The sequence below is a fragment of the Eumetopias jubatus genome, unplaced genomic scaffold (assembly GCF_037043125.1).
Source record: "Eumetopias jubatus isolate StellerSeaLion01/CBP00866 unplaced genomic scaffold, mEumJub1_p1.0 scaffold_1, whole genome shotgun sequence".
Lineage (NCBI taxonomy): Eukaryota > Metazoa > Chordata > Mammalia > Carnivora > Otariidae > Eumetopias > Eumetopias jubatus.
Window position 1 is genome coordinate 186,518,155 of NW_028274807.1, and position 26,776 is coordinate 186,544,930.

Here is a 26,776-nt window from a genome sequence, read left to right on the forward strand (position 1 = left end):
ATTAAGCAAAGGGTGTGCGTGCTTGTGGAGGATGTCTTTGATGAACCACACCCGAGTTTTTCCTTACCAAGTGTTGAAATCCACTTTTTTCTTTTCCACTAAACTGTTAAAGTGATTTCTTCATCTGAATGGCCTGTGCTGGTAAGGGATTCAGGTCATCCATTCAACATATAAAGAGCCCCTCTGATGCATCAGGCCATGTTCCTGGACATGCCACAGAAAATTAATGACTCTGTTGTCCTAGAGCTTTACTTCTGGCAGGGGAGAGAATTAATAAGCAGATGCACATGTGTGGTGGTGCATTGTCAAACAGTGTTCATGCTGTGAAGAAAACCATAGCAGGTCAGGGTGAAGAATAGTGGAGAGCATGCTACCAGGTGTGCAGGAAGACTTCTCCAAGGAGTTGGCATTTGAGCAGACGCCCAAGGAGAGTGAAAGAGAAAGTGTCAGTGTCTCGGTTAGGAGCAAGACTTCCGGGTACAGATCTCACCTGTGATTCCTGGTTGTATTGAGTGAGGCAAGTTATTTAACCCTCCTGTACCTCTGTTTTCCCATCTGAGAAATGGAAATAATATTAGAAACCTACGTCATACAGTGGCGGGGTTAAGTGACTTCACCTATATGCAAAGCATTTAAAGCAGTTTTATATCATGTGTTAGTAGCATTATTATAATTTTGTCTGGGAGAATCTATTCCAGGCAGAAGGATTCAGGGACAGGCCACGTTGATCTAGTTTTTTCTCTGCTCAGAGCAAATGAGTTAAGAAGCAGCTGACTGGTACAACAAGGGGGCTCTCGTAATGGGACATGAATACCATTTATGTGAGGTTCTGATTAGTGACTTATTGTTATTTTATTCTGTTGTATCTGGAACCCTGAGCCAAACCAGGATGCTGTGTGTTTCACATCATAACACAGGACTCTGAGCAGCTTGTCAGCCTCTTCCATGTCTTTTCCATCCCCAGGGATCGACCAAGGTCAGATGACCTACGACGGCCAACACTGGCATGCCACCGAGACCTGTTTCTGCTGTGCTCACTGCAAGAAATCCCTTCTGGGGCGGCCATTCCTCCCAAAGCAGGGCCAGATATTCTGCTCCCGGGCCTGCAGTGCCGGGGAGGACCCCAATGGCTCTGACTCATCCGATTCGGCTTTCCAGAACGCCAGGGCCAAGGAGTCCCGGCGCAGTGCCAAAATCGGCAAGAACAAGGGCAAGACGGAGGAGCCCATGCTAAACCAGCACAGCCAGCTGCAGGTGAGTTCCAACCGGTTGTCGGCCGATGTGGACCCCCTGTCACTGCAGATGGACCTGCTCAGCCTGTCCAGCCAGACGCCCAGCCTCAACCGGGACCCCATTTGGCGGAGCCGGGACGAGCCCTACCATTATGGGAACAAGATGGAGCAGAACCAGTCCCAGAGTCCCCTGCAGCTTCTCAGCCAGTGCAACATCAGAACTTCCTACAGTCCGGGAGGGCAGGGGGCCGGGGCCCAGCCTGACATGTGGGCCAAGCACTTCAGCAACCCCAAAAGGAGCTCATCCCTGGCCATGAAGGGGCACGGTGGCAGCTTCATGAAGGAATGCCGCGAGGACTATTACCCGGGAAGGCTGAGGTCCCAGGAGAGCTACAGCGATATGTCCAGTCAGAGCTTTAGTGAAACCCGAGGCAACATTCCAGTCGCCAAATACGAGGAGGAGGAGGAGGAGGAAGGGGGCATCTCCACTCAGCAGTGTCGGACCCGCCATCCAATCAGTTCCCTGAAATATACCGAGGACATGACGCCCACAGAGCAGACCCCTCCAGGCTCCATGGAATCACTGGCCCTGTCTAATGCAACAGGTAGGTTCTGGTCACCTAGAAAATAGAAAGCAAGAGGCAATAATCTCTGAGTGACCTGAAGCTTGTCTTCAGGACTTTCACGTTGTTCCTGCCATGTGCCTTCCTCCAGAAGGTCGTTCGGGAGGGGAACCCCAGTTTCAGATGGCTTCTGTCTTTGCTCGTGTTCCCTATAAGCAGGGCCTGGGACAGGTTGAGGGCGGGCTTCCAGGGAAGGGGATGAGAGAGACAGGCCAGGGTTGGGGCAGGGAAGCCAAAGCAGAGAGTGCTATCTGGGCTGGCATCTGACTTCAGCCTGGCCCCACAGGGGGCTCTGGAGGATGGGTTGCATCGTACAGTTGGCTCCCTCTTGGGACAAAGGGGCTGACGTCCCGCACACCATGTCTGCCAGTCACCGGCTTTGGGCTGCTAGAGACCAGCTCCGGGATGAGGTTGTGGATGGGGGCAGGGGGCATGGCAGGTACTGCTGGCCAAGGAGAACATTCAGGAGAAGAGGCAGCTGTGAGCTGGAGACAGTACTGACAACACCGGGTGGTGCTTGAGACACCACAGCACCCATGACAGCTTCCAAGGCTGTTCCGAACCCCAGTGTCTCATTAGGGAGATCATTTTAATGTACAGATAGAGACCAAAGAAATGTGGATGGACAGGAGAAGACAGTCAGGTGGAAAAGGAGCGAAGGGGGAAGAGAGAGACCATCCAAGGCCTGCTTTCTCCAGACAAATGGTCCAGCCCATTTGCCTGTGAGGACTGATGTGGAAGTTCTCTAAGATGGCGCTACACAACGTGCAGTCTGCACATGGAAGCTAGCCGCAGCCTGCAGTGAGAGAAGTACTAAAAATGACAGTGTTTAGGAACTCTTGGAAAAGTTTGACCTTGCCATGACGTCCGAGTGCATGCTCGGCGGGCTCGTCTTCCTGGTCCAGGTACGGACCAGTCAGGGTGTCGTGCAACCCACGAATGAGTTGTGTGTGGCATGTGCTGTGTGTCAGTCATGCTCAGGAGGGTCACATATCCTTCCACGGTGGATTGAGAATAAAAAACGGGTCCTTCACCATAGACAGCTGAGAAGTACTGTCCTGAGATGCACTTCCCTTATGGGCGGAGCACCTGAGGAGGGAGACACACGTCTACCCCTTACATCAGGGACCCCAGAGTCCAGTGGGTCTTGGTGGAACTTGTCATAAACTTGTGCATGTCAGCCCCTGCTCAGCCCCAGCTGGTTGTTGCCGTGTGCAAAGATATTTATTCATCTAGCAGCTATGTAGCTCTTACCCCGTGCCAAATTTGGTCCTACGCACTTTATAAATATTAACTCACTTAATTAAACCCTCCCAGTCCTAGAAAATGGATAGCCTATTAAGAGTCTCATTTTAGAGTTGAAGAAACGAAGCACAGAGAAGTTGAAGGCTTTGCCCCAAGTCACCCAGCTTTTAAAAGATGGGGTGGGGATTTGAATATGTGCCTACGACCCCAGAGCAGTGCTCTTAATCATACCAGGTTGCCAAGTTCTCCAGACAAGTTAAACATGTGGATTTTTAAAATGTGAAGTCTATGTAAACTCTGCTAGACAAGCAAAACATGTCTCTAAGTCATAGGGTGTCTCTACAGGGGGGTTTTAACCCTTATCCCTCCCAAACAAGTTCACGTCTGTGTTCTCGTGTGTCCTTGGGGACAAATAGCAGGTATCTTTACCCTCATGTTTCCGATGAAACAAAAATGAGGCCTCAGTGACTAAGCACCTTACCTCATGTCATAGAAGCGAGCAATTGGTGCTGAGTGATGACTGCCTGGCTTTCAGCCCGGTTTGTGCTATTCTTGAAAACTTTATATGCTATAATTATTTAAGAGGCCAGGAGATAAATAGGTAATTCAGCCTCTGAAGCAGCGTTTCTCGAAGCTAGACTCCCTGCATTCGACATTGGCTGCTTGGTTCAAACATGGAATCCAGGACGTCCCCCGAGACCTCCTGCATCAGACCCTATGGAGGGGGGACCCAGGAAGCTACATTTTCACCAGCTCCCTGCTGATGGTGATGCAGCCACTGTCTGAGAACAGCTGTTCCTGGGCTTGTCTGTTTTGACTTTATTGTCATGCGGTGACTTAGGAGAAAATCAGGAGATCTGGGTGTTGGGAAATACTAGAAAGGCCATGTGATTATGTTTGAAGAATATACCATCTCGGATCCCAAAGAAGAGGCATGGAATTTATCCCTATGATTTTCTCTGGGCCCTTGGGCAAAACACCAAATGCCCCCCTCTGTCTCAGATTTGGGGGAAGCATCCCAGAACCGTGTCTGATACTGCTAAAAAAAAAATGCCTGAGATCAGCACTGCCCAGTGAAGCCAGTAGCCACATGTAACTGTTGAAATTTCGATTCATGAAAATTAAGTGAAATTAAAATTTCAGGCCATCAACTTGCACCAGCCCCATTTCAAGTGCTCAAGAGCACTAAGCAGAATTTGAAATTACATTTAATTTCACTAGCCACACGTAGCTAGCGGCCGCCCTGTTGGGCAACCCAGATGGCGAGAGGGAGCTGGTAGGATGACCCCAATTTTAACCCCATCATTAGTCTCTGTGGAAATTCTCCCATGAGCCCCAGTTTTTCAGATTGTCAATTAATGGTTTGGAGTCCCAGTTCAAATCTAGCCTTTGTCGTGTAGGAGCTGGGTGGCCTTGAACAAATGCCTACATTCTGTAAGGCTCAGTTATCTCATCTATGGAATTTAGTGAATAACAGTACTTCCTTCGTAGTGTTTTGGGGAGGAGTATATGATAATGCATGAAAACTCATTAATATAGTCTTCAACGCAGAGGACCTTCTATAATGGTTACCTGATACTTGTTGTTATGATTGCATTTTTATCATGCTGGCATCTTATCCCAAGCATACTGGTGCGCAGCTTTGGCCTCCAGGAATGTTTTGGCTACTGACATCTCCCAGCGTCCACCAGCTGTGCAGGTTTGCATTTTTAGGTTTGCAGATGTTCCCGTGGGACCCTCTTTTTTTTTTTAACCAGCATGCGAAGGGCATGAGAAACAGGGAGCTGAAGAAATGCATTCTGTGCCCCTGTGTTTCCATAGATCTGTCAGGCACAGCTGTGTGGAAGAAAGATTGCAGCTCATATTCGAAGCACTGCTTCATCCTTGGTCACTGGAGCAAACCTTAAATAGCTTTCTAGATCCTACACTGCACACACACACACACACACACACACACATACACACATACATGCACACACGCACGTACCCCAAAGACGTCATATTGACTACACTTGGAAAGTCGGTCGTTTTGCTGCCAACCCCCACTGTTGCATTTAAATTTTGCTAGAAAATTCCCTCGTCTTTTGAGAAGGCAGTACTCAGAACTGTGTATCTTTAAATCCTGGAATCCTAGTCTGTGAGTAACAAGTATGTGTCATAGAAGGCTTAGTCAAAACACCTTGATCCTTAGGTGAAAGCTAGTCTTCACGATAATGGATTTTATTTTTCCTTCCGTAGTCAATAACTCACATTATTGAATAAGTTTGTAGTGTTTAAACTGGCATAAAGCATGATCTTTCTGTAGGCAGCATTTTTCCTTTGAACAGATCTGGAGAAACAGCCCCAGTTGACTTGCTAGCCTTTGATCTGGGCTTTGGCACCTCCTGGTTTGTTTAGAAATGGGAGCATACTGCCCCTTCTCCCTGGAAAACACCGGCCATCCGTTATGCTCACGCAGAGTGACTCAGGCGAGCACAGTCACTCACCATTGACACGAGCACCGTTGGAGCCTTGCAGAAGCTCTCGAACTCTCCATTGTCTAAACGTGCTTGCAAAGCAGCTTGCAGCCTGGGTGATCACAGGATTGCAGATAGTAATAACAACAGCGGCAACAGGCTGGGTGTTGGGGTGTTGGTCACGTACTAGGTACAGTAATAAGGGCTTTGTGTGAACTAGCTCACCATATCTCTATGAGGTAGACACCGTTGTTATTCCCATTTTATGGATGACTTCAGTGAGACACAGAGAGGCTATGTAGCTCAAGACCACACAGCTTGGAAATGGAGGAGCAGGATTCAGATGCACGCATTCTAGCTCCAGGCCTGTGCCCTTAACCCCCGTACCATGGCACACGGGGATGGTGATGCTAGTAGTAACGGGCGACAGCTGTAAGACCACAGACTGTGGTCTGACATGATGGTGATGTCACATGTAACATCTCTCCAAATCCTCGTAACAGCCCCGTAAGATAAGTCTGATTCTTTTCCCCGTTTTACAGATTAGTAGACTCAAGTCCAAGGGGGTTATGACCTCCCCATGGTCACCACTGACAACCAGGACCTGAACCTGGGTGTGATAATCTGCAAGGCCCTTATTCTCAACCACCTTGGTATAATCCCCACAGGAAGGGTCATGGTCACAGTCGGGATTTGCACAGTGACTCCATCTGAAGGGACCAGGATTTCTTTTCCTGTCGCAGCCAGTCTGCTGATGTCCGTCTGGCCCTGGCAGGGCTGGAGCAAAGCTGGAGAGCATGGCAGAAGGCAAAGCTGGCAGTCCGAGGTGACCTTCCTGGGTCAGGGGGGCACTTAAAGACAAAGGAGACAGGTGCACACAGTCCAGGGGTGGGCACCTGGCAGGAGGCACCCACAGAGGGCAGAGGAAGGCTGTAGCGCGAGTCAGGGCCACGGTTCAAGTCACACTGGGGCCAGGTGAAGAGTCGAGTTCAAATCGGGACCAGTTGCCTCACACAGAGGCTACACCAAAGTACAGCTGGAGATGGTCAGCTGGTCCCCAGCAAGGTGCCCTGAGCACAGCAATGAGGCTCTTCCTTGAGGATCAACCACATGCCACAAGGAGTGGTTGGGTCAGAGAGAGCCGGGACCTGTAGGAAGGAAATGCAGGTATGGATGGGAGTAAAGACAGGATGGTTTCTGTGCATTCATTCATTGTTCATTCAGCCAGCCAGTGTGACTTGAGGGCCTACCCCGTGAGTTACCGCATTGTCAATGAGAGCATGGGCTGTAGACCAGTCGGCCGTTGGAAGTTGAACTTTGTGGTTTAATACCTCTGGGACCTTGGGCTTATCTTTTCTGCACCTCAGTGTCCTCATCTCTGAAATGAAATGACAGCCGTGACTTCTTGGGTGTTGTGGGAATTAAATGAGTTAATTCCTGTAAAGAACTTAGGACAGTGCCTGATGTCCTCTAAGTGCTCAGTGCCATTAGCTGATAATACTATTAAGTAGGTGCCACTGCCTGTGCAAAGCACTAGGGATACAGTGCTGAGCTAATGTGGACAAGGGGCCTACCTTCCTGCCCCTCACAGTCTAGTGGAGTTTCATAGATAGTAAGCATCTAATTGTACAATATGAAATTGAATCTGTGATTAAGTGTGGGCAAAGAGGGCATACAAAGAGGGATATAGCTGAGTCAGGGAAGTCAGATAGGGTATCCTGAAAAAGTGATGCCTAAAGGACAAGGGAAGGAGGATTCCAGGCAGCAAGAGCAGCATGTGCAAAGGCCCTGTGGTAGGAATGTCTGGCAAGTACAAACATATGAAAGAAGGCCCACAGTGTAAACAAAAGTGAAGACTAATACAGGAGGATGGATGGGATTGTGACCTAGGAGAGAAAATTGGCAGGGTGACAGTGCCTTCGGGGGAAGGGTCCTGAGAGACAGAAGAGGATCAAATTGAAAACATCGAAATGTATAAAAGTTTGCCACCTCTGGGATTCTTGACCCAGGCCAGCATCAGCTGAAAGCATCATGTGTCATTGGCCTAGATATGCAGGGACCCAGGCGAAACAGAAATCTCAAAGGGCTTCCTGCTGCCTTTGATGAGTGTTGCACGGTTGTGGCACCTACACACGTGTCACTGACACACTTTGACAAGGGACACTTCGTTGTGCAACACCCAGATCTACTGATTGCTAGGGGGTTGTGGGGTAATTTTTTAGCCTTGCTGGCAAATTGGGAGAGAGCAAGAGAACAACAGTGTGGGGATCTGGAGCAACAACTGGAATAGCTCACTTGACCAAGAATGTCTGCAATGTTTTTTAATCCTTGTAATGCAAAACATTTCTACATTTAATTCTGGGCAGGAACATTGCTCCTTTTCTTCTGCATAGTTTGGATATGCATCCTCTACCCGAGTTTATTTAAATGGTTGGGTCAAACCTCCTAACCAGCTGGCGCCTGTTACTTGAGTGGCCACACCTCAGTCATGCTCATGAACTTCATGGCTCAGATCCTTTGTTCCTCCCCTACGCTGGGAAGGATGGGTGGCCTGGTCTGGAATTACAGATCAGAAAACCCAGAGTCCTGTCAGTTGCCCTCAGGGCCAGCCTGGAGAATGCTTTGGGATCATCTTCATCCATGGGAACGGTGGAACTCTTGTTTGCAAGTGTCAGAATCCCAACTCAACTGGTGTAAACAAGTAAGTTTGTTTTCTTTAAATCAAGAGTCTACAAAGTTCACAGGATTTGGGTTCTGGGAACAGCTGGACCCAGGTGCCCAAATGATGTCCTCGGGCCCACCTTCTTTCCCTCTCTCTCTGGGTTCTTGCTTCCTCCCCACCGGCTGGCTTCGTTCTCAGGCGGGCTCTTCCCAGTGGTAGTCGAGATGACTGGGGGCAGTTCTAGGCTAACATCCACTAGCATCAGGTGAAAGGAAATGGGAACTCATCTTTCATAATAGTGTCGCCCAAAGTCCCAGAACAGGGTATCATTTGCCTGACTTGCATCACCCGACAATTCTTAAACTAACTCCTGTGGTGGGAGGAGCGGAGGAAACTTCGCTCTGATTGGTCCGTCTTGAGTCACATGCCCATCCTGGGCCCTAGGTGGTGGGGTCCAGCCCATCCAAACTGCAGGGAGTGAGAATGGAGATGGGCTTCTCAAAGAGAAACCAAGGTAGCATTTACAAAGGAGATGGGATTGTACTACAAGGAAGTAAACAGCACAGGTGTCTGCTACTGAGCGCACCCCATCTGGGACTGATCCCGGATCTGGTTCTTCCTCCAGAAGCCCCATCATGTGAACTTGACGTCATATGTTCATTATGTATGTCCACCACGAATTGCTGGAGGCAAGGGGGCATGTCTCCGCAATGATTTTAATGTGGGGAATTCAGGCCAGTAAGGAGACGTTTTGCAAGGGCAGATTGGACAGAGCCCAACCCTCTGCTCAGTGTTGAGGATGTGATTCAGGTTTCTGACTGGTCCCATGGAGTGACTTTCTCTGTGTTCCTTATGGAAGTGGTGCCCTCTTACTGGTATTTCATGGCTCTGAACCAGACTCACACACCGAGGGCCAGATGAAAACCAGCAGAGTGGAAGTCGTGGCAGAATCTGTTCATCTCACATTTCTGTTTTTGGGTCAGTTTTGTGCTATGTGCGGAAGCCGAGGATATTCTCAGAGCCCCGGGGGGCGGGGGGCGGGGGGCAGTAGACAGACCGGTCAGGATAGAGCTCACCCCAGAGGGGCCAATGCATGCCTGTTTCAGGTCATGGTCTCACTGACATTTTCTAGGTTCAGAGAAATTTTTCCAGTGTCCTGGTTTTTAATAACCATTCAGGAGGCTTATTTATAACCTCCAGGGGCATGAGCAGTCATCTCTACCCAGAGTAAGTAACCATTGTTGCTGAAAGGAGAGAAAAGGTTGCTGATTTTATTCATTTTATTACTGAAAAGGCAACACTGGAAAATGGGCCGGGGGTGGAGACAGGGGACCTATGGGTTCTTCAGGCTGGTACAAGATTTTGTAGAGTAGATTTTTAAAGAAACTGTGTGCATTTCTCTTGGAGCTTTTGAATGTGGGAATCTCATAAAGGGAAACGACATTGCTCACATCCACTTGATAATGGCTTGGAAACTCAGGTTTTTAGAACTTAGTTTTTTTAAATATGGGCAACTAGGAAAATGTATGAGAACAATTAAGATAGAAAAATACAACCCAGCCCTTACCACTTGGCTAGTGCTAATATTTTTTTCGCTATATACTGGTGTGGTTTTTTTTTTCTGAATTGTAAACATACTGGATACTCTGGGTCCTAAATTTCTTCATTTGCATTCTGTCGCTAGCTTATTTTCATAGCTTTTGTCACCATCACATTTAATGACTGTTAATATTCAGTCGAATAGATGTCACCATGTCCCCAGAATGGGACATTTGGGGGTTCCCAAACTGATTTGTATTGAAATCTTGATTTCCTTTGACTTGCATCAACAAAATGTACTTTTTTGACTCACTCTTTACTTATAAACATAATCAAACCTTCTAAATAGTTTGGCACAGTTTCTCGCCAGATGCTTGACCTCCTCACTTGAGCATCTCCTCCACGGAGTGTTCTGGTGGGACTGGGAGGCCCGTCAGCGATTCTGTGCCACCCATCCTTGGGCCAGCCACCCCTCCTCTGCCCAGACACGAAGTGCCTCCCGAGCAGTGGAAAATGAGTGCGATTAAAACCCCACTTCCTAGTACAAGCCACCTGGGGCAGCTTTGAGGAATCTATTTCTCCAAGTAAACAGTCACCATCCCCTCCATCAATTAGTTACCCGGGGACCACCTACATCACATTCATCTGGGATACTTGTCAACAGTGCACATTTTTGGGCCCATCCCAGTCCTGCAAACAGAATCTTTCATGGCCCAGACCTGGGAATCAACATGTCTAACAAATGCCCCCACAGAACTCTTAGGCCAGTTAAGTTTAAGGAACACTGGGCTAGAGAAACCCAGATCATGTCTGAGCGAGCAGCCCTCCCTACCACCTTGTCTGTGGTTAGAACTTTCTTCTCGCCCATGGTACCCTTTTGCATCTTCTCTTAGCCATGAGTCTAGCCTCCTGTTTAGACAAAAGAAAAATCAGATATGCTTCTTCTAAAAAGCTCTGAAGATGTCCCTGATATCAAATAGCCCTTGGCACAGTAAATAGCATCTTAGGAAGCTAAGAGAACATTACCTGAGACAGGGATGGTATGTTTCTTACGTACCCAGTTTGGACTAAACGTGAAAGAGAGTAATACCTGCCAAGAACATTTGGTGGTTTTGGTATTGTCCTTGAATGCAGCAGGAGAAGTGAACAATAAAATACTCTGACTCCAAATAGGGCCTGTTTCGGCTGGAAATCAACATGCAAGTGAAAAGGCCAGGAGACCAAAGTTTCCCATGAATTGGAGGTGGGTTGATTGGTTGGTTAACCTAGAATAATTTTCAGGAGCATCACCGTGAACACCCAGAGAGCTGTGTGTGTGTCTGGTGTGTGTGTGTGTGTGTGTTTCCCAGCCGTGTGCTGCCAGGCACCTTCTCCCGCCTGCCCTTCCCAAACCAAAACCAGAGCACGACATGTTTCTGGGGGGCACTGCCACAAATCCAGCTGAGTAAACAGGCGGGGCACCGTCTAGATCAAGTCTGTGTCTTCCAACACCAGATTACTAAGAAAAAGCCTAGTGTTTTCTTTGGTACAAAAACTTTTAACAGCTTAACAATGTCCTGCTGAACTCCCCCCTCTGCTTAATTAAAATAGACCTATTTCCTTTCTCAACTCTTGGCTACCCGAGGGTTTGGTGTCCCAGTTTGCAGATTACCCAGCTCGTCTTCTCTTTTCTTCTTCTGCTGTACAGGAGTGGGGGCAAAAACGTGCTCATTTTGCTCTTTGCAGAAAGCAGTAGAAAACGTCCTTTGGTGTATTTCTATTCTCTGGGCCTTTCGTTGGAACAGATCCTTGACTTTCAACTGTGCAAAGTGTAAGGGATTCTTGCTTCCTGGGGTCAGTCATCCCGCCCAGTCCGGTCTGCCCTCCCTGAGGGTGTTATCAGTCTAGGGCCACCTGTGGGGTCTTATTCTGATTCTGACGGCATAATCTCCTTGGCCGGGATTCTGTGCTCCCCAGCAGTGAGCAGTCTGGACCTTGCCTGGGTATCTCAGCCTGGCGGGAGCAGACATCCTGATGGCTGCTTTTTAAGTTAGAGGTGCTGATTTTCAAAGGCAGAAAAATCCAGTTCAGGCTTTACTTGTGTCTTTTCCTTGGGAGCAGATTGAGCTCAGAGTTGGAAGAGAGAGGAGAGAAAACAGCCTAGAATAACTCGATTTTTTTTTTTAATTTCTTTCTTTATATCTGGATACTGGGTTCTAGGTAAGAAGATCAGAAGAGAAATTTCCTTTACCGGGGATACACACTCGTACACAAAGGCCCTCGCGGTGTGAGCAGGGTGGTCTAGGTCAGTGGTTCTCAATAGGGGTGAGTGGGGAGGGGTGGGGATTTTGCCACCTAGGGGACGTTTAGCAATGTTTGGGACTTTTTTTTTAAGGTTCATTTATTTATTTGAGAGAGAGAGAGAGCCAGCATGAGCAGGAGGGTCAGAGGGAGAGAGAGAGAATCTCAAGCAGACTCCATGCTGAGCGCGGAGCCTGATGCGGGGTTGGATTCCATGACCCCAAGATCAGGATCTGAGCCAAAACCAAGAGTCGGACACTCAACTGGCTGCACCCCCCAGGTGCCCCGTTTGGAGACATTTTTGACTGTCACAACTTGGGGTGCAGGGTGCTAGGGGCTTCTAGTGGGTGGAGGTCAGGGGTGCTGCTCAACATCCTACAATGCACAGATCAGCACTTTCCCTACAGCCAAGAGCCATCTGGTCCCATGAGACAGTAGTGCCAAGGTTGAGAAAGCCTGGTCTAGACACAGGGTATTGCCTTGGAAATCATCGCTTCCCACGGAAGACACTCAGAATCTCATCGGAGGAGGGCCTGATGGTTTGTGAAGGGGCCTCCCAGGCCAGGCATTTCAAAAGCACCCCCTGCAGCAGAATGAGCCCTTTGTGCTTCTGCTCTGATCCCAGCTGCAGCGCATGCTGGGGTTTAGTGTTTAAGGGTCACACTGACCTGGTTGAAATCCCACTACCACTGTGTGACCTCAGGCTGTGTGACCTCAGGCTGGTGGCTTAAATCTCTCACCCTCTCAGCATCCTGGGGTGTGAATATAAATGTCTGCCACCCGAGGCTGTTGTGTAGCATGAGGTAATGTGCAGAAAGCACTTAATTGCATGCCTGGCACATGGCAAATTCAATATTTGAGAGTTATTATTATTCTTATAATCAGGTGCCCCAGGGTGCTGACCTCCAGCCACCTTCCTTTTAACTGTGTCTCAGCCCATTGCTCACTTACCAGGGAGAGGGAAGATTGAATGGAATTGAGAAATCCTTCTATTGTACAGGGTTGGAAGAAGAGGCTGGAAGCAATGGATGGACATGACGCTTGGCGGTTCTGTAGATATCAATAATCCAGACCCACGCGGACACCCACAAGTGGGGAGCTCTGCTACGTGGATCTTCAGGGATGATTGCAGCAAGATAGATGAGCCCTTTCTCCCTGGATCTCAATCTCCAGCTTTATCTGAGCTTAAAGAGTCTACCACAATCTGTGGCCTAATTATGCCCATGTAACACCTATCAGTGCTAATGGAGCCCACCCTCCCCACCTGAGAAAGGCGACTGCCCACTCCCGGACCTCAGCCTTTCCTTCACTGATTTCGCTCCCTGCCCCCGCCCCCAGCATCAGTTAACTCCTCAGAGAATTCCCATTCGGCACAGCTTAGAGGAGTTAATTTGTTCTTTGCATCTGTGGATGAGAAACAGGTCCTGCTTTGGGCCCCGAGCTGGGAAGACAATGGGGGACAGACAACAGTGGAAGTTTTCCACGGAGATCATTATCAGCCCCAGAAACAAGCCCAGCCAGGCCCTCGTCTGCAGATGTATTTCAAGCTCGGGCCCCCGTGCAGGGAGAGGAATTCCAGCCTGGCCCCAAGGTTCTCATACCGTTCTCGGTGCAGCCCAGGTCTCACCATCCTTGAGGGAACGGTGACCTGTAGGTTGCTGGGCTTTCTGTCCCTTGAGCACTGTCCTGTATGGCTTGCTTTCTGCTCGGGATTAGGGCTGCCTGAGAAGCAGATAGCTTCCTCTGTCATTTTCTGCCCTCTGAATCTGTTTCTTGTGGGGGTCTCAGGAGTTAGGGCCCCTGGGTGCCACATCTTTATCTGGAAGTAAGAGATGGAGCACATCAGGTCAGAGGACATTTTTTATTCCAGCTTTCCCCTGAGCCCCAAGACGACGGCAAAAAAAGAATCTTAAACACTCTTCCGTGGGTGCACAGAAGTACCATCTCCTCCCCACCCCCATCCACCCCCACTGTCTTCCACCAGCTGAACCCAAAGTCCCCTTGGGAGCACTGAGATGTAAATACTCTCAGCCCAGCCCCTGATGTCCTGTACCTCAAGTGTAAACACAGGAGAAAATGCTACATCCTCCCTCGTGGCATTCCCCCAAAATAGATCTCCAACACGCTGGGTTTCTAGAGTTGCCATTCCAAAAGAGGACCATGCTTGTGTGTCTCCCCCACCCACCTAGAATCCCAACAACCCTGTTTTATCTGTTTGCTATCCTAGCGTTTGATACAAGATTGTTTTGGAAACAGAGTGGGGAAGAGGAAGACATTTTTAAAAATCTTGATTCTTCGTTCTTTTATATTCATGTATTCAACAAATATTTATTGAGCACCTACCATGTGTCAGTTATACATTGGTGAATAAATCAGACCCAGTCCCTGTGTGGGTCAGGGCCCCAGCAGGAAATAGGTGGCACTTGCAAAGAGTAATTAAAGAAAGGCCAATGAAGGAGGGCTGCTGAGTAGGAACTAAGGACTCAGGGAGAGAACTGGGGCCAACCTGCAGCCTGGGGAAGGGAACCAAGGCAACACCTTGACCTCTCTCACTCTCTGCCCTTTGATCTCCTCCCAGGAGTCAAGCCCCACCCACATGAAGCCAGAAGGTAAGAGAGCTCAGCCATTAGTTCAGCCTTCGGGGGAGAACAGGATGGAGATGGTTTATAATCTAGCAGGGGACACACACACACTCACGGATAGATTGTAATAAGTGCCGTGAAGGAAACGAGCAGGATCAAGAATAGAGAATATTGAGGGTTAACCACCTAAAAAGGATGATCAGGAAGCTCTCTGGAGTGACATTAAAGCTATGAATTGGATAAAAGAACTTGGTCTTGTGCAGGAAGAGAAAGGGAGGGGAAGGAAGCTGTTGGCCTTAGGAATGGCATATGCAAAGGCCCTGAGGCAGGAGAGAATTTGTGCAGTTCCAGCAACTGAAAGCAGGCCAGCGTAGTTGTCAAGGGGGAGAGAGCTATATTTGGAGCTGTGAAGCAGTCACATTTTATTGCTGGCTCCGGCTCAACCTCCTGGAATCCCTCTGAGGATACTGGCCTCGTCCCCTTCTTCAGTGGGTGTCTTAAAGTAGAAAAGGTCAGCTGACTTGCAGAGTGAGTTGAGAAAGCCAGTGCAAGCATACAAAGTAGCAGTGGGTCAAAAATATCGTGTGTTAGGGAACATGAGGGGAGAACATGCCATTTAAAACAAAAAAGTTTTGTTAAAAACGTCTGTGAACTCTTTCTGTTGATCTTTCTACTGTTGCAGCTTACTTTTGCTTTCAGTGCTTAGTCATATCCTGGGTTTCATATACGCAGTGCCTTTGAATTTTACCCTAGGTATCCAGGCTTAGCCAAGCAACTAATGTACAAATCTGATTAATGCAAGTCTTTCCTTAAGTAAACAGTAATCCTCATAAACATATGCTACGCAGAAATATGAGTCACAAACCCCCTTCTTTTTTTATTGCACAAATTAGCCAGTATTGGCCCTGGGAAACAGAATCTGGGGCTCTTTAGATATGTTTGTTGGTCTTTAAGAAGAAAGACTGAGCAGCTGTTATTTTTCCCGGGTGGATGTTGTCGAAATTACAGAAGGCTTTCACTTAACCTTCAAAGCTCTGGACCCTTCCACTTTTCCTCAGAATCCCATTCTAAGGCCAAGGTCCAGAAGTTCAGCAGGAGGATTTTGTATTGTTGGGAGGGGAAATTATCATGTGACATTGCCCTTCTAGAATCTCATCACTGTGACAGGACAAGAGATGAGACCTTCACTAGTTTACAGTTAGGTCACATTCACTGAGTGGTGACCAAGGCTTGCTTATCCTTAGCAAATCTCAAGAACCATCACATGTTTGAGGCCCTTGGCTGCCATTAACATGGAAAAAAGGAGCCAATATCTCATGGGATTTCCTACCTCAAACTCAAAAGGTTTAGAGTGAATCTGTAACACTATTCTAAAGAAAATGGCCACCAGGTCTTCTCAATCTCGTTTAAGGGAAAGTGTGATTGGACACCTATTGGTGAGATGTAAGGTAGATGCTAAAGTACTCAGACACTGCTTCTTAATCTTGGTCACACATGGAATCATCTGGGGAGTGTAAAGAATACAGATGTCTGCACCCCATCCCTAAGAGTCCAGGGTAACTGGTCTGGCATTTGGTTTGGGCAAGGGGATATTTTCATGCTCCCCAGTAATTCTGTCAAGCAGACAAGACTGAGAAGCAAGGTATTAAGGCAAATCCAAATTCTTCATCATGTGCATTTGTTTCTGGCTTCTGGGATGATCTGTGAGGTGGTTCTGCTTTTATTGCCCTACTTTGGCCCTTTCTCTGTGAAGTACTGCATCTTGAGGGAGAGAATGCTCATTTGTGAATACACAAAAATGTGCTCGAGTAACATCTGTGCTCTACCAAATCCTACCCGAAGGGCCTAGAAATTGTTATTAAGGTGATAGTCCCAAGAGTCAGATAGACCCCTGTTAATTCTTGGCTCATGAAATGAGGAGACACTTAATACATTGCATAGATCACAGTGAACGCTAAAAATATGTTTGTTGTTTCCATATTAACAGAGATGGGGAATATCCTCAGTACCCATGTATTTTGATACTGTTGTAGCTAAGGACTAAAGTGGAAAAGCCAAGTGGGCAATAACAGCAACAAGAATTAGAGCTATTACCCGCTTCTTGGAGATGAGAGAACCAAGAGTCAAAGAATTTAAGGTCACATAGCTAGTGAATGGGTTAAGTGGGGTTTGCCGGTCTACACACGTAACCACTACTCTGTGTTTTCCTCCATCAAATAAGAGCTCTTGAAGAAGACGGAGAGGGGCTCTTGGTGACATCACCCCTTAATTGTGCCTGAGAAAAGGGAGTTTACACAAAGCTTAGGTCTTTCTCTGGTGGGAAGGGTTTTCCAGGGACACATCAGCAGGTAAAGCCAAAATGAACAGGGTCCCCCGACGGCCATAGACCCCTCAAAAAATCATCTCCCACACCTTTCATCGTTTGCTTCCCTTCCTCACAGCAGCCAGCCTGGGCTCAGCCAAAACCACCCCACCAGCCGCCATTGCAGGATGAGAACAGCCCACCAGGACAGGGGAGTCCCATCTCTTCATCTTCCTGCTTGTTGCTCTGCCTTGTTCCAGCAGAACCAAGATCCTCTGCCATTCTGCTTCAGACAGCACTGATTCTGAGCAGTGCTTCCCACGTTCTGTTGTGTTTCGAATAAGGCAAGCCCTCTCTTTTAACAAACCAAACCCAAGACTCGAACACCCCCACCCAACGAGAGCCCCTCATTCTTCGCACTCCCACCCTCCTGCTCAGAGACCACCCTCTGTACATCCCCAAGGCGACCCAGATCTCCTGTCACAAGTAGAGCTGACAGCTGTGAAGCCTTGTCAGTGGGACACTGTGTTAACTACTAAGGTAGACTTTTCTTAGTTGATCTTGATAATAACACCATGAATCACATGTATCATCTCATCTCCGTTTCACAGACAAGGAATCCAGATCTCAGCGGTGTCCAGGTCTCGGGGGTGTTGAATAATGTGTTCAGCACCACAGCGCAGCCGATGGCTTGACCCGGGGTCCTAGTGCTCATGTCTTGTCCTTCTACACGTAACCCCAAGCTTCTCAGTGAGGGTGATTTTACTCCCCACAGGACATTCCGCAGTGTCTGGGAACCTTTTGATTTGTCACAACAGAGTGTGGGAGGGTGTTGCATCCAGTGGGCTGAGGCTGAATATGCCTTCTAACACGCCCGTAGCCCTCCCTTGCTATACACCTCTCCCCCCGCATCGGGGACACATAGCCACACCTCGCCCCACCTGGATGATCCCTGGTTTGACTTTGCCAAAACCCCTACCTCCCCTTAGCAGCAGAGGTTGAATCTCTCCGGAAGGTTCTTTCTGCCTCAGGAGAAGTTCCGTGTATGTTCTGTACCAGCGGCAGGGACTCCATTGCCCTGGGCATGGAGAAAGCGGGGAGCACTCCTGGCCCTGCTGATTGGCTGTGGGCACCGTTGGAGCACCCCAGCCTTCCTGCTTCCTGTCCCCTCTTTCTGCTCTTCCTCTTCTGCCACCAGCACCTCTTCTCTGTGAGACTGGAGGCTCTTTCCGTGGGGGCAGCCCGAAGTGCTGCAAACTCTAATAAAAAAGAACAACGGGGAACTTTTTTACTTATTTTTTTTTTTAAGACTCTATTTGACAGAAAGAGGAAGAGAGAGAGCACAGGCACGGGGAGCAGCCGAGGGAGAGGGAGAAGTAGACTCCCTGCTGAGCAGGGGGCCCAACGCAGGGCTTGATCCCAGGACCCTGGGATCACGGCCTGAGCCAAAGGCAGACGCTTAACCAACTGCACCACCCAGGTGCCCCAATGGGGAACTTTTTAAATCATATAAACTATGAGGAAATCATCTGGAGATCTGGCTTCAACTGTTCACTTAATCTGCTCTCACTCAACTCCCATTCCCTCGTTGAGGGTTCCAGTTTAATTGGTGCCTGTTGCCCACTTCCTGAGTCTGTTTATTGGGAGACCCCCAAATCACAAAATAGGACCCAGAGAGAGAAAGCAAGTCAGGACTCCACACGTGCCTTAGTTGGTTGTCTTCAGCATCGTGGCCTGCTGCGACTCCCTAGGCAGGAAATGGTGCCATAGGGCACATGGGCACAGTTACCAGGTCCTCAGGAAAGGCCTTGCCTGCTCTGAGCTGGGCAGGTAGGATCCAGCTTTCTGGCCTGGAAGGTGGAACAGCTCTGAATTCAATCAAGCTGACTAAGATTTGCATGCTCCCTGTGTGATCCGCCACCCCCCACCTCTCTCCACACACACACACAACCTCCCTGAGGCTCAAATTCCACTTAATTTAAAAAAAAAAAAATGAGAGTAACAAAAGCTACTCTCATGGGATTCATAAAAATCAAATGAGGTTGGATATGTAAAATTGTTTAGCGGCATGGCTTGTCCATGGTACATATTCAGAAGGGTGAAATACCAATGGAGAAAAACTTACAAAAGACAGGACTTGGCTGCAGAGGTAGGAGGAGAGGAGTGGGTGGACAGTGGTAGTGATAATGGTCGTCTTGGTAGGAATGGCCTTAGTTACTGGCTAATTTCTATGGGATGGGGCTACGCCGAGAGCATTACGTGCATTAGCTCATTCTGTAGGGGTGAGGTCCATTCCTATTCCCTGATGCAGCTCCCCACAAAATGCTTCCCTTCCCTCTTCCCTGCCTTACATTCCTCTGTAGCATTTAGCACTATTTGCCACTTACCGCTTATTTTGTTGATTGTCTCCCTCCCCTACCGGGAGGAAAGCTGCTTAAGGGCAGAGACTGCATCTGGTTTGCTTTGGCCACTGTTGCCCCAGCAGCTGGTGCATTGTCTGACACATGGTGGGTATTTGGTAAATCTCACCCTTGATAGGCATTCATGAAATATTTGTTGAACAAATGAGCCTCCATTTCACAGATGGGAAGACAGAGGCGGAAAGGGCTTAAGGGAATCGTCCAAGATCACACAGCTGATGAGAGGCAGCCCAAGTCCAGAGAGCCTTTAACCACCAGGGCACAGTTCCTCATACAGCGTTACTTGGCCGGTAGTGATGACCACCGTAAATGTCCTCGCGGCTCATACTTAACACCAGCCCTAGAGGCGGCACGTCCTTTGTCTGGGTTCAGAGCTTTGGGATAATGGTGTGGGTGGAGACAGGACAGTTTGAGATCTGGAACCATTGACCCTGATTTCCCGTGCCTCCCTGGGAACTCCAGATATTTTCCATCGCAAAAGGTTCTGAATAACTTAGCACAAGATTTGGGGTAGAATTTGTTGTCTTTGCTGTGCCTCATAGTGTTCTGTCAAGGATAGACTTTGTGCTCAGTACCCTGTCCTGGGCTCCGTTTCAGCCCCAGGGAAAGCATCTTGCCTCTAGCTCTACTGAGAAGTGGGCCAAAGTAAAAAGGGATGGGATGGGCTCCCAACTTTTTCCATGTAATTTTATTGTCTTCTCTAAATTACAAACAAAAATAGTTTTTAAAATATTACAAAACTACAGAAATATATACCATTGACCCTTAACACAGGGTTGGGGGTACCAAACCCTTGTATAGTCAAAAGTCTGCATATAACTTTTGAATTACCAAAAACTTAACTACTCAAAGCCTCCTGTTCACTGGAAGCCTTCTGGATGATATAAACAGTCAGGTAACACATTTTTTATATTAAATATATTCTATACTATGTTTATACAATAAAGTAAGCTAGAGAAAAGAAAATGTTAAGACATACATAAGGAAGAGAAAATACATTTATAGCACTGCACTGTATCCAAAAAAAAAAAAAAAAAAAATCCGTGTCTAAGTGGACCCACGCAGTTGAAACCCATGTTGTTCAGGGGTCAACTGTACTATATAAATTGAAATCGACCCATAATTTGCATCCACCCACCATTAGGTGACAATTCTGTTAGTATTTGTCTCTGGGCATACACTGACAGATAAATAATTCTAAACAAAAAAGTCATCATACCATTTCACAGTGTGTTTCTTTACTTAACAGTATGTCTTGTTTATCTTTCCCTGTCGGTGTATATAGCTCTAACTTATATGAAGTTATGTAGTGTTTCATTGTATGATGGTACCATCATTCTTTTAACACATCCCCTATTGCTGGACACTTGGATTTTTTTCCAGTTTTTCACTGTTAAAATTTGTGTTTCAGCAAACATTCTTTACTTGTATTTGTGTGCTTGTTCAGGTTTTTCCATAGCATCAATCCCTAGAAGTGGGACCCTCTGGGCCAAGGGATATGCGCATTGCAAGTTTCTATAGATACTCCCAAATTGCCCTCTTCGAGGTAATAGAAGTTTGTACTTTCATCGAAAGATGAGGTGCTCTGAGCTGGGCAGTTGGTAGGACCAAAAATCCTGCTTGAAGACGGGGACTACAGAACATGCCCGCTGTGGTCCCCTATCTGCTCTGATATTTGGAGGTCTTATGTGCTCCCAGAGCAGAGAACAGCTCTGATGGCCCAAGAGTTGGAGCCAGACCAAGTAAAAGCCCTCCCTGTCTACATTCTACAGCAGCCTGATGGGTTTCTCGGGAGCTAGCCATCTGAACAGTTTCCAGGGGAGCTGGGTTGCCATCCACCCTAGCTGGGTTGGCACAGGGACCACACTTAGTGACAGGGGCCGGGGAATTAAGTCATCAGTCTTCACCAGCCAAGATCTGGTGGGAAAGGTAACACAAACTGTCCTGGAAATCCTGCGTCTGAGAGCGGCTCGGGGCTTGGCAGGTCACAGAATCCTCGCACCTTGCTTGGCGCTAGCGAGGCCGAGTTATAGAACAGGCAGCTTTTCAGACTCTGAATTCCAAGGTTTCCGGCCAGTGAGGGGGGCCGACCTGTTTATTTATTCACACTCATCTGACTTCAAAGCAGTAGGTTTTTTAATTTGAAAGAGGCATCCAAATCAACCAGAACACTTACTGAAAATGCAGTCTTGAGCTCCACTCACAGAAGTCCTGATGCAGTAGTTATGGGACAGGAGCCGGGAAACTGCATTTAAAGAAGCTGCCCAGGTAATTCTGAAACAGGCGCTGTCAGGACCCCACTCTATTTTTTTTTAAAGAGTTTATTTATTTATTTGTCAGAGAGAGGGAAAACGAGCAGGGAGAGTGGCAGGCAGAGGGAGAAGCAGGCTCCCCCCTGAGCAGGGAGCCCGATGCGGGACTCGATCCCAGGACCCCGGGATCACGACTCGAGCTGAAGGCAGACGCTGACCAACGGAGCCACCCAGGCATCCCCCCACTTTATATTATAAAGTGAGCCTTGGCCATCCATTCTGACTTTCTGGGGACAAAGCAGAGGCTAACAGGTACTGCACGATCCACTTGTGACCTAGCAATAGGTTTGGCATAACGAGCAGTGACGAAAATACACAAATCTTGGGTTTAGTTTTCTCCTCTCCCTTTCTTTTCTTTCTGTCAACAGACTACATCCTTAAATGTTCCCTAACTGTCTGGGAACGTTTGTCGGGAAACATCCTAAGTGTTTTCATTTCAAACAACACTCCAGTACTTCTTGCTCTCTCTTTTACCCCATGATCAGACATCTTTCCTTTGGGGATTAGGCTCTGTTCTGGTACCTGTACAGTAATCCATACTGATCTGATAATGGGAGGTGTCTGTCTTGGATCATAGAATCAAAATCACAAACTTTCACAGAAATGAGTGAAGGGGGTCAAAAGGTACGAATGTCCAGTTATAAATAAATAAGTCCGGGGGGGGTGCGGTGCCTGAGTGGCTCAATTGGTTAAGCATCTGACTCTTGATTTCAGCTCAGGTCATGATCTGAGGGTCGTGAGATCCACATGGGGCTCTGCACTCTGCGCAGAGTCAGCTTGGGATTCTCTCTCTCCCTCTGCCCCTCCCCCTGTTTTCTCTCTCTCTCTCTCTAAAATAAATAAATCTTTTTTAAAAATTAAAAAAAAAAAGGGGGTGCCTGGGTGCCTTTGGCTCAGGTCATGATCCCGGAGTCCCAGGATCGAGCCCCACATCAGGCTCCCTGCTCAGCAGGGAGTCTGCTTCTCCCTCTCCCTCTGCCCTTCCCCTCCACTTGTGTTGTCTCTCTCTCAAATCTTTTAAAAATTTTTTTAATTTTAAAAAAATAATAAGTCCAGGGCGCCTGGGTGGCTCAGTTGGTTAAGCGACTGCCTTCGGCTCAGGTCATGATCCTGGAGTCCCAGGATCGAGTCCCACATCGGGCTCCCTGCTCAGCGGGGAGTCTGCTTCTCCCTCTGACCCTCTTCCCTCTCGTGCTCTCTATCTCTCATTCTCTCTCTCTCAAATAAATAAATAAAAAATCTTTAAAAAAAAATAAAAAAATAATAAGTCCAGGCGATATAATGTACAACATGGTGACTATAGTTAATAATACTGTATTGTATATTTGAAAGTTGCTAAGAGAGATTTTAAAAGTTCTCATCACAAAAAAAATTGGAACTTTTATATGGTGATGGATGTTAACTAGACTTACTGTGGTGATCATTTTGCAGTATATACATATATCCAGTCATTGTGTTGTACACCTGAAATGAATACAAGGTTATATGTCAAATATATGACATATATCTAATATATATCTAAATAGAAACAAAAGACAAAAAAAGGCTTTTGAACCATCTTTAAAAAAAAAAATCACAGACTCTCAGCTGGGAGAAGATTGGAGAATCTCTAGTGCAGGTTTAGAAGAGGAGCTGAGGTTCAGAGGGGAGAAGTGATTTATTCAGTCTTCCCTCCCAGAGAAAGCAGCAGAGCTGTGACTGGACTCCAGGTCCTTCCCTATCCAGACCAATTACTTTTTCACTACCCTAGTAAACACAGTTTATAGGAAATGTACAATCCATGGAATTTCACAAAGGAAATGAAAGGTTTGACTAAGGTAAAAGGGGAGAGTCCTGTCTGGTGGAGTGTGGACCATGGGGAGGCACATGAGGCACCTCCTGTGGGTACGGAATTGAAAGGGGTGCCAAAAACTCAGTCATCACGATAAGCAATAGTTCATTGCAGCATTTTAAGAATCAAAATTCATGCAAAAATCCATGATTAACAAAACTTAAAAATTGTAAATAAAGACAGGATCAGTTTTACTGATTATTTCCTTTTTGCCCTAGGCTTCAGTTTCCACTGCACGTGGCACTGTTCCATTGACAGGGATAGAAATTGTCAGCAGATATGTTTGGATTTTAACAGGAAATCAATGTTAAGCCACCGTTTCCCAAAATGTGTCCTTTCGAGTGTGGGTGGAGCCAGGTGGGGAAGAGGTTCTATTGTCAAAGTATCTTCTTTGTGGTAATTCCTACTGCACTTACTCCAGTTAAAGGTTTTGAGAAGTGCTTCAGAAATTGCCAAATCTTACTTGCATACAGAATCCTTTTTCGCATCATCCAGAGAGGATACTTCAGAAAAGCTTCCTTAACTCCCAGACTGGGATATGTGTGCCATTGGCAAGGTAGGGCGAGAGAGATTGGAGGGCTTTGGAGAACTCTGGATTCCCAGCTCATCCTGGGCTAGCAGCTGCTTATTCCATCTGTGTGGAGGGTGAGGCTAGCCAAGCCCAGGCTGCCTCAGGAAGCCTGCTGAAGGGCACAGATCGAGAGCAGGAAGGGAAGTTTGCATGGCCAGGTTCAGTGTTTTTATGCTTTCCAAGAACTCAGTCCTGGCTTTGCTCTTGTCAGAAACAGGGAAATGGGGGCGCCTGGGTGGCTCAGTCAGTTAAGCATCTGCCTTCAGCTCAGATCATGATCCCAGGATCCTGGGATCAAGCCCCGTGTCAGACTCCTTGCTCAGCAGGGCTTCTGCTTCTCCCTCTCCCTCTGCCCCTTTCCCTGGCTCGTGTTGTCTCGTGTGCAAGCACACTCTCACTGTCCTCTCTCCCTCTCTCAAATAAATACATCAGTTCTTTAAAAAATCCAAAAAGAAGCAGCAGAGAAATGGGTTGGTGGCAGCTTCATTTATGTTGATGAGTGGAGAAGAAAGGAACAGGGTAGAGCAAGACCGTACTTTTTCTCCCTCTTACTCAGGGTTCTTTGGTCCCCTGGCCAGAGATTTAGGAGCATTACATGCTCAGGAACAGCCCTCTGGTTGGTCTGCGATCAACACCTTCCTGGATGTATTATGAGAAACAAAGGAAACCAAGCTTTCTTTCCAAGGTCATGGTAAAGGAAAGTACGCAGACCTTTGCTATTTCAAGTGTGGTCTGTGGACCAAAAACATCAGCATCTCCTGGGGGCTTGTTAGAGACTCAGAATCTTGGACCCAGCCCCAGATGCAGTGGATCCAAATCATCATTTTAAGAAGATACCTGGGTGACTTGCATGCCTGCTCAAGTTTGAGAAGAAGCTGCCTTTGGAAGTCTGGAGAACTAATTCAGTCCCTGCCTCTGTCACTGACTCCCATCATCCTCCATGACCTTGGGCAAGTTGCTCATCTTTTTTTTTTTTCCTCTTTTCAGTTTTTCACCTGCCGGTACCACACTGCCCTCCCCTCCAGATATGGGGGTTCCAGCCATACCCGTCTAGCATACCAGAAGGGGGATGCATTACACATATTCACCTTTCAAACTGTCATGGGTACGTTCTTGCCACTCTTTGTGGTAATTTTTAATACAGACTTTATAGGTGTGTAACAAGCAGAAATGTGCAGGAATCATGAGTTGCAGCCCAATGAATTATTGCAGTCCTGCACCACTCCCAGGTCAAGCACCAGGCTGCAGAAGCCCCCTAATGCCCCTCCCACCTTCTGCCCCTCCCTCGTCTCCAAAGCAAGCACTGTCCTAACTTCAAACAGTTCGGATTCGTTTGGGACGGTTTTTAATGTTACATCGTGGAATCGTACTAGTTGTGTTCTTTTGTGTCTGACATTTTTCACTCCATGAGCTTCATCCATGCTGTTGCGTGTAGCAGGAATTCATATTTATGCAATAGGAAGTTAGCCATTAATGAAAAGGATTTTGTGAATTGTGGCCACTGGTTCAATGCTCGAATGTGTGGATGGATGGTTCTTTACTTCTCTCTTTGCCTCCTGTCAGATCTCTGACTAACAGCCCTGTGGCCATATTCCTTGTACTCTTTCTACTCATGCGAATAAAAGGCAGGAAGTAGGAGTTCTGAAGTGGTTGCTGTGTGACCATGGGCACATTATTCCCGCTCTCTGTTACCCACTTGAAAACCTTGCATCCCAGTGCCTAGTGAGTTCACCTATAACAACAGGCAGAAAACTACTCGCAAAGTGGCAAATACGAGGTGAAAGACAATGAGAACATTCCGTCGGATGTCGCTGCCCCAGCACTGTTCTAAGTTCAGTGTATTCACCCCCTTACTACTCACTGTCACCAGAAATGAGGTGGAGTCTACTCTTGTTCCCATTTTACAGATGAGGGAACTGAGGCACCATGCTGGCCAGAGTCTTGCCTGCGGAGGCATAGCTCTAGGAGGCCAAGCTGGAAGGTGAACGTCAAAGTCAGTGCTCTTCTCTACTCCCCTGTGCTGCCTCTCATGGTGGCGGGGAGGGGCTTTATTCCTCCTGCGGACAAGCACAGGAGAGACACTTTCAAACCCAAAGTGGCCTGGGAGAACCTCCCTCTGGCTCCCGTTTGCCTCCCTATCCTCACACCATGCTCTGTGCCCCAGTGACGCTGCTCTCCTGTCCCTTCTTCGAGCACTCAGAACTTTGGTACAGAATGTTCTCGTTGTTCCCTCTGCCTGGAACGCTTTCCCCCACTCTTGGTGTGGCTGGTCCTTCACGTCCTCGAGGTGTTAGGATAATTATCATGCACCACCACGGGGTTCTTTGCCAGCATGCAGTCTAGGTAGAGCTAGTTCCTTTATTCTCTAGGATAGCCTTGTGTTTCCTCCTTCCTCTGATTACTCCCCGGAACAGCTGCACTGATATGCTGATTGAGTTGTCTGTCTTCCCTGTACCGTGTAAGAGCCTTTGGAGGTGTCACCAGAAAGGGCCTGCTTCCCAGAGCCTGGCAATGGCTTCGTCTAGAATCTTTGAAGAGACCAAATGGATCTCCAAGGCCCTGGCCGCCCGCTCTCTGCCGCTGGAGAGCCATTGAGCTTCTGCTCCGTGTCATCAAGTGATTCCTAAACATAGACTCCAGTGTGGTCTGCTTGTTGACTTGGGTAGGTGGATTCTGGAAAGCAGCATTGCGGTCAGTGTGAGTCCAGAGCAGACCCTGACA

The 26,776-nt window shown here is 47.7% G+C and overlaps 1 protein-coding gene across 2 annotated transcripts in view; it reads left to right on the forward strand.

Moving 5' to 3' along the window:
- PRICKLE2 (prickle planar cell polarity protein 2) overlaps window positions 1-26,776 on the forward strand; it is a 309,331-nt gene that overhangs the window by 272,989 nt on the left and 9,566 nt on the right. For both annotated transcript variants that reach the window (XM_028110449.2, XM_088027678.1), the window contains exon 8: window positions 965-1,837. In XM_028110449.2, coding sequence (XP_027966250.1) covers window positions 965-1,837 — 873 coding nt within the window. The remainder of the gene's footprint in view (window positions 1-964; window positions 1,838-26,776) is intronic.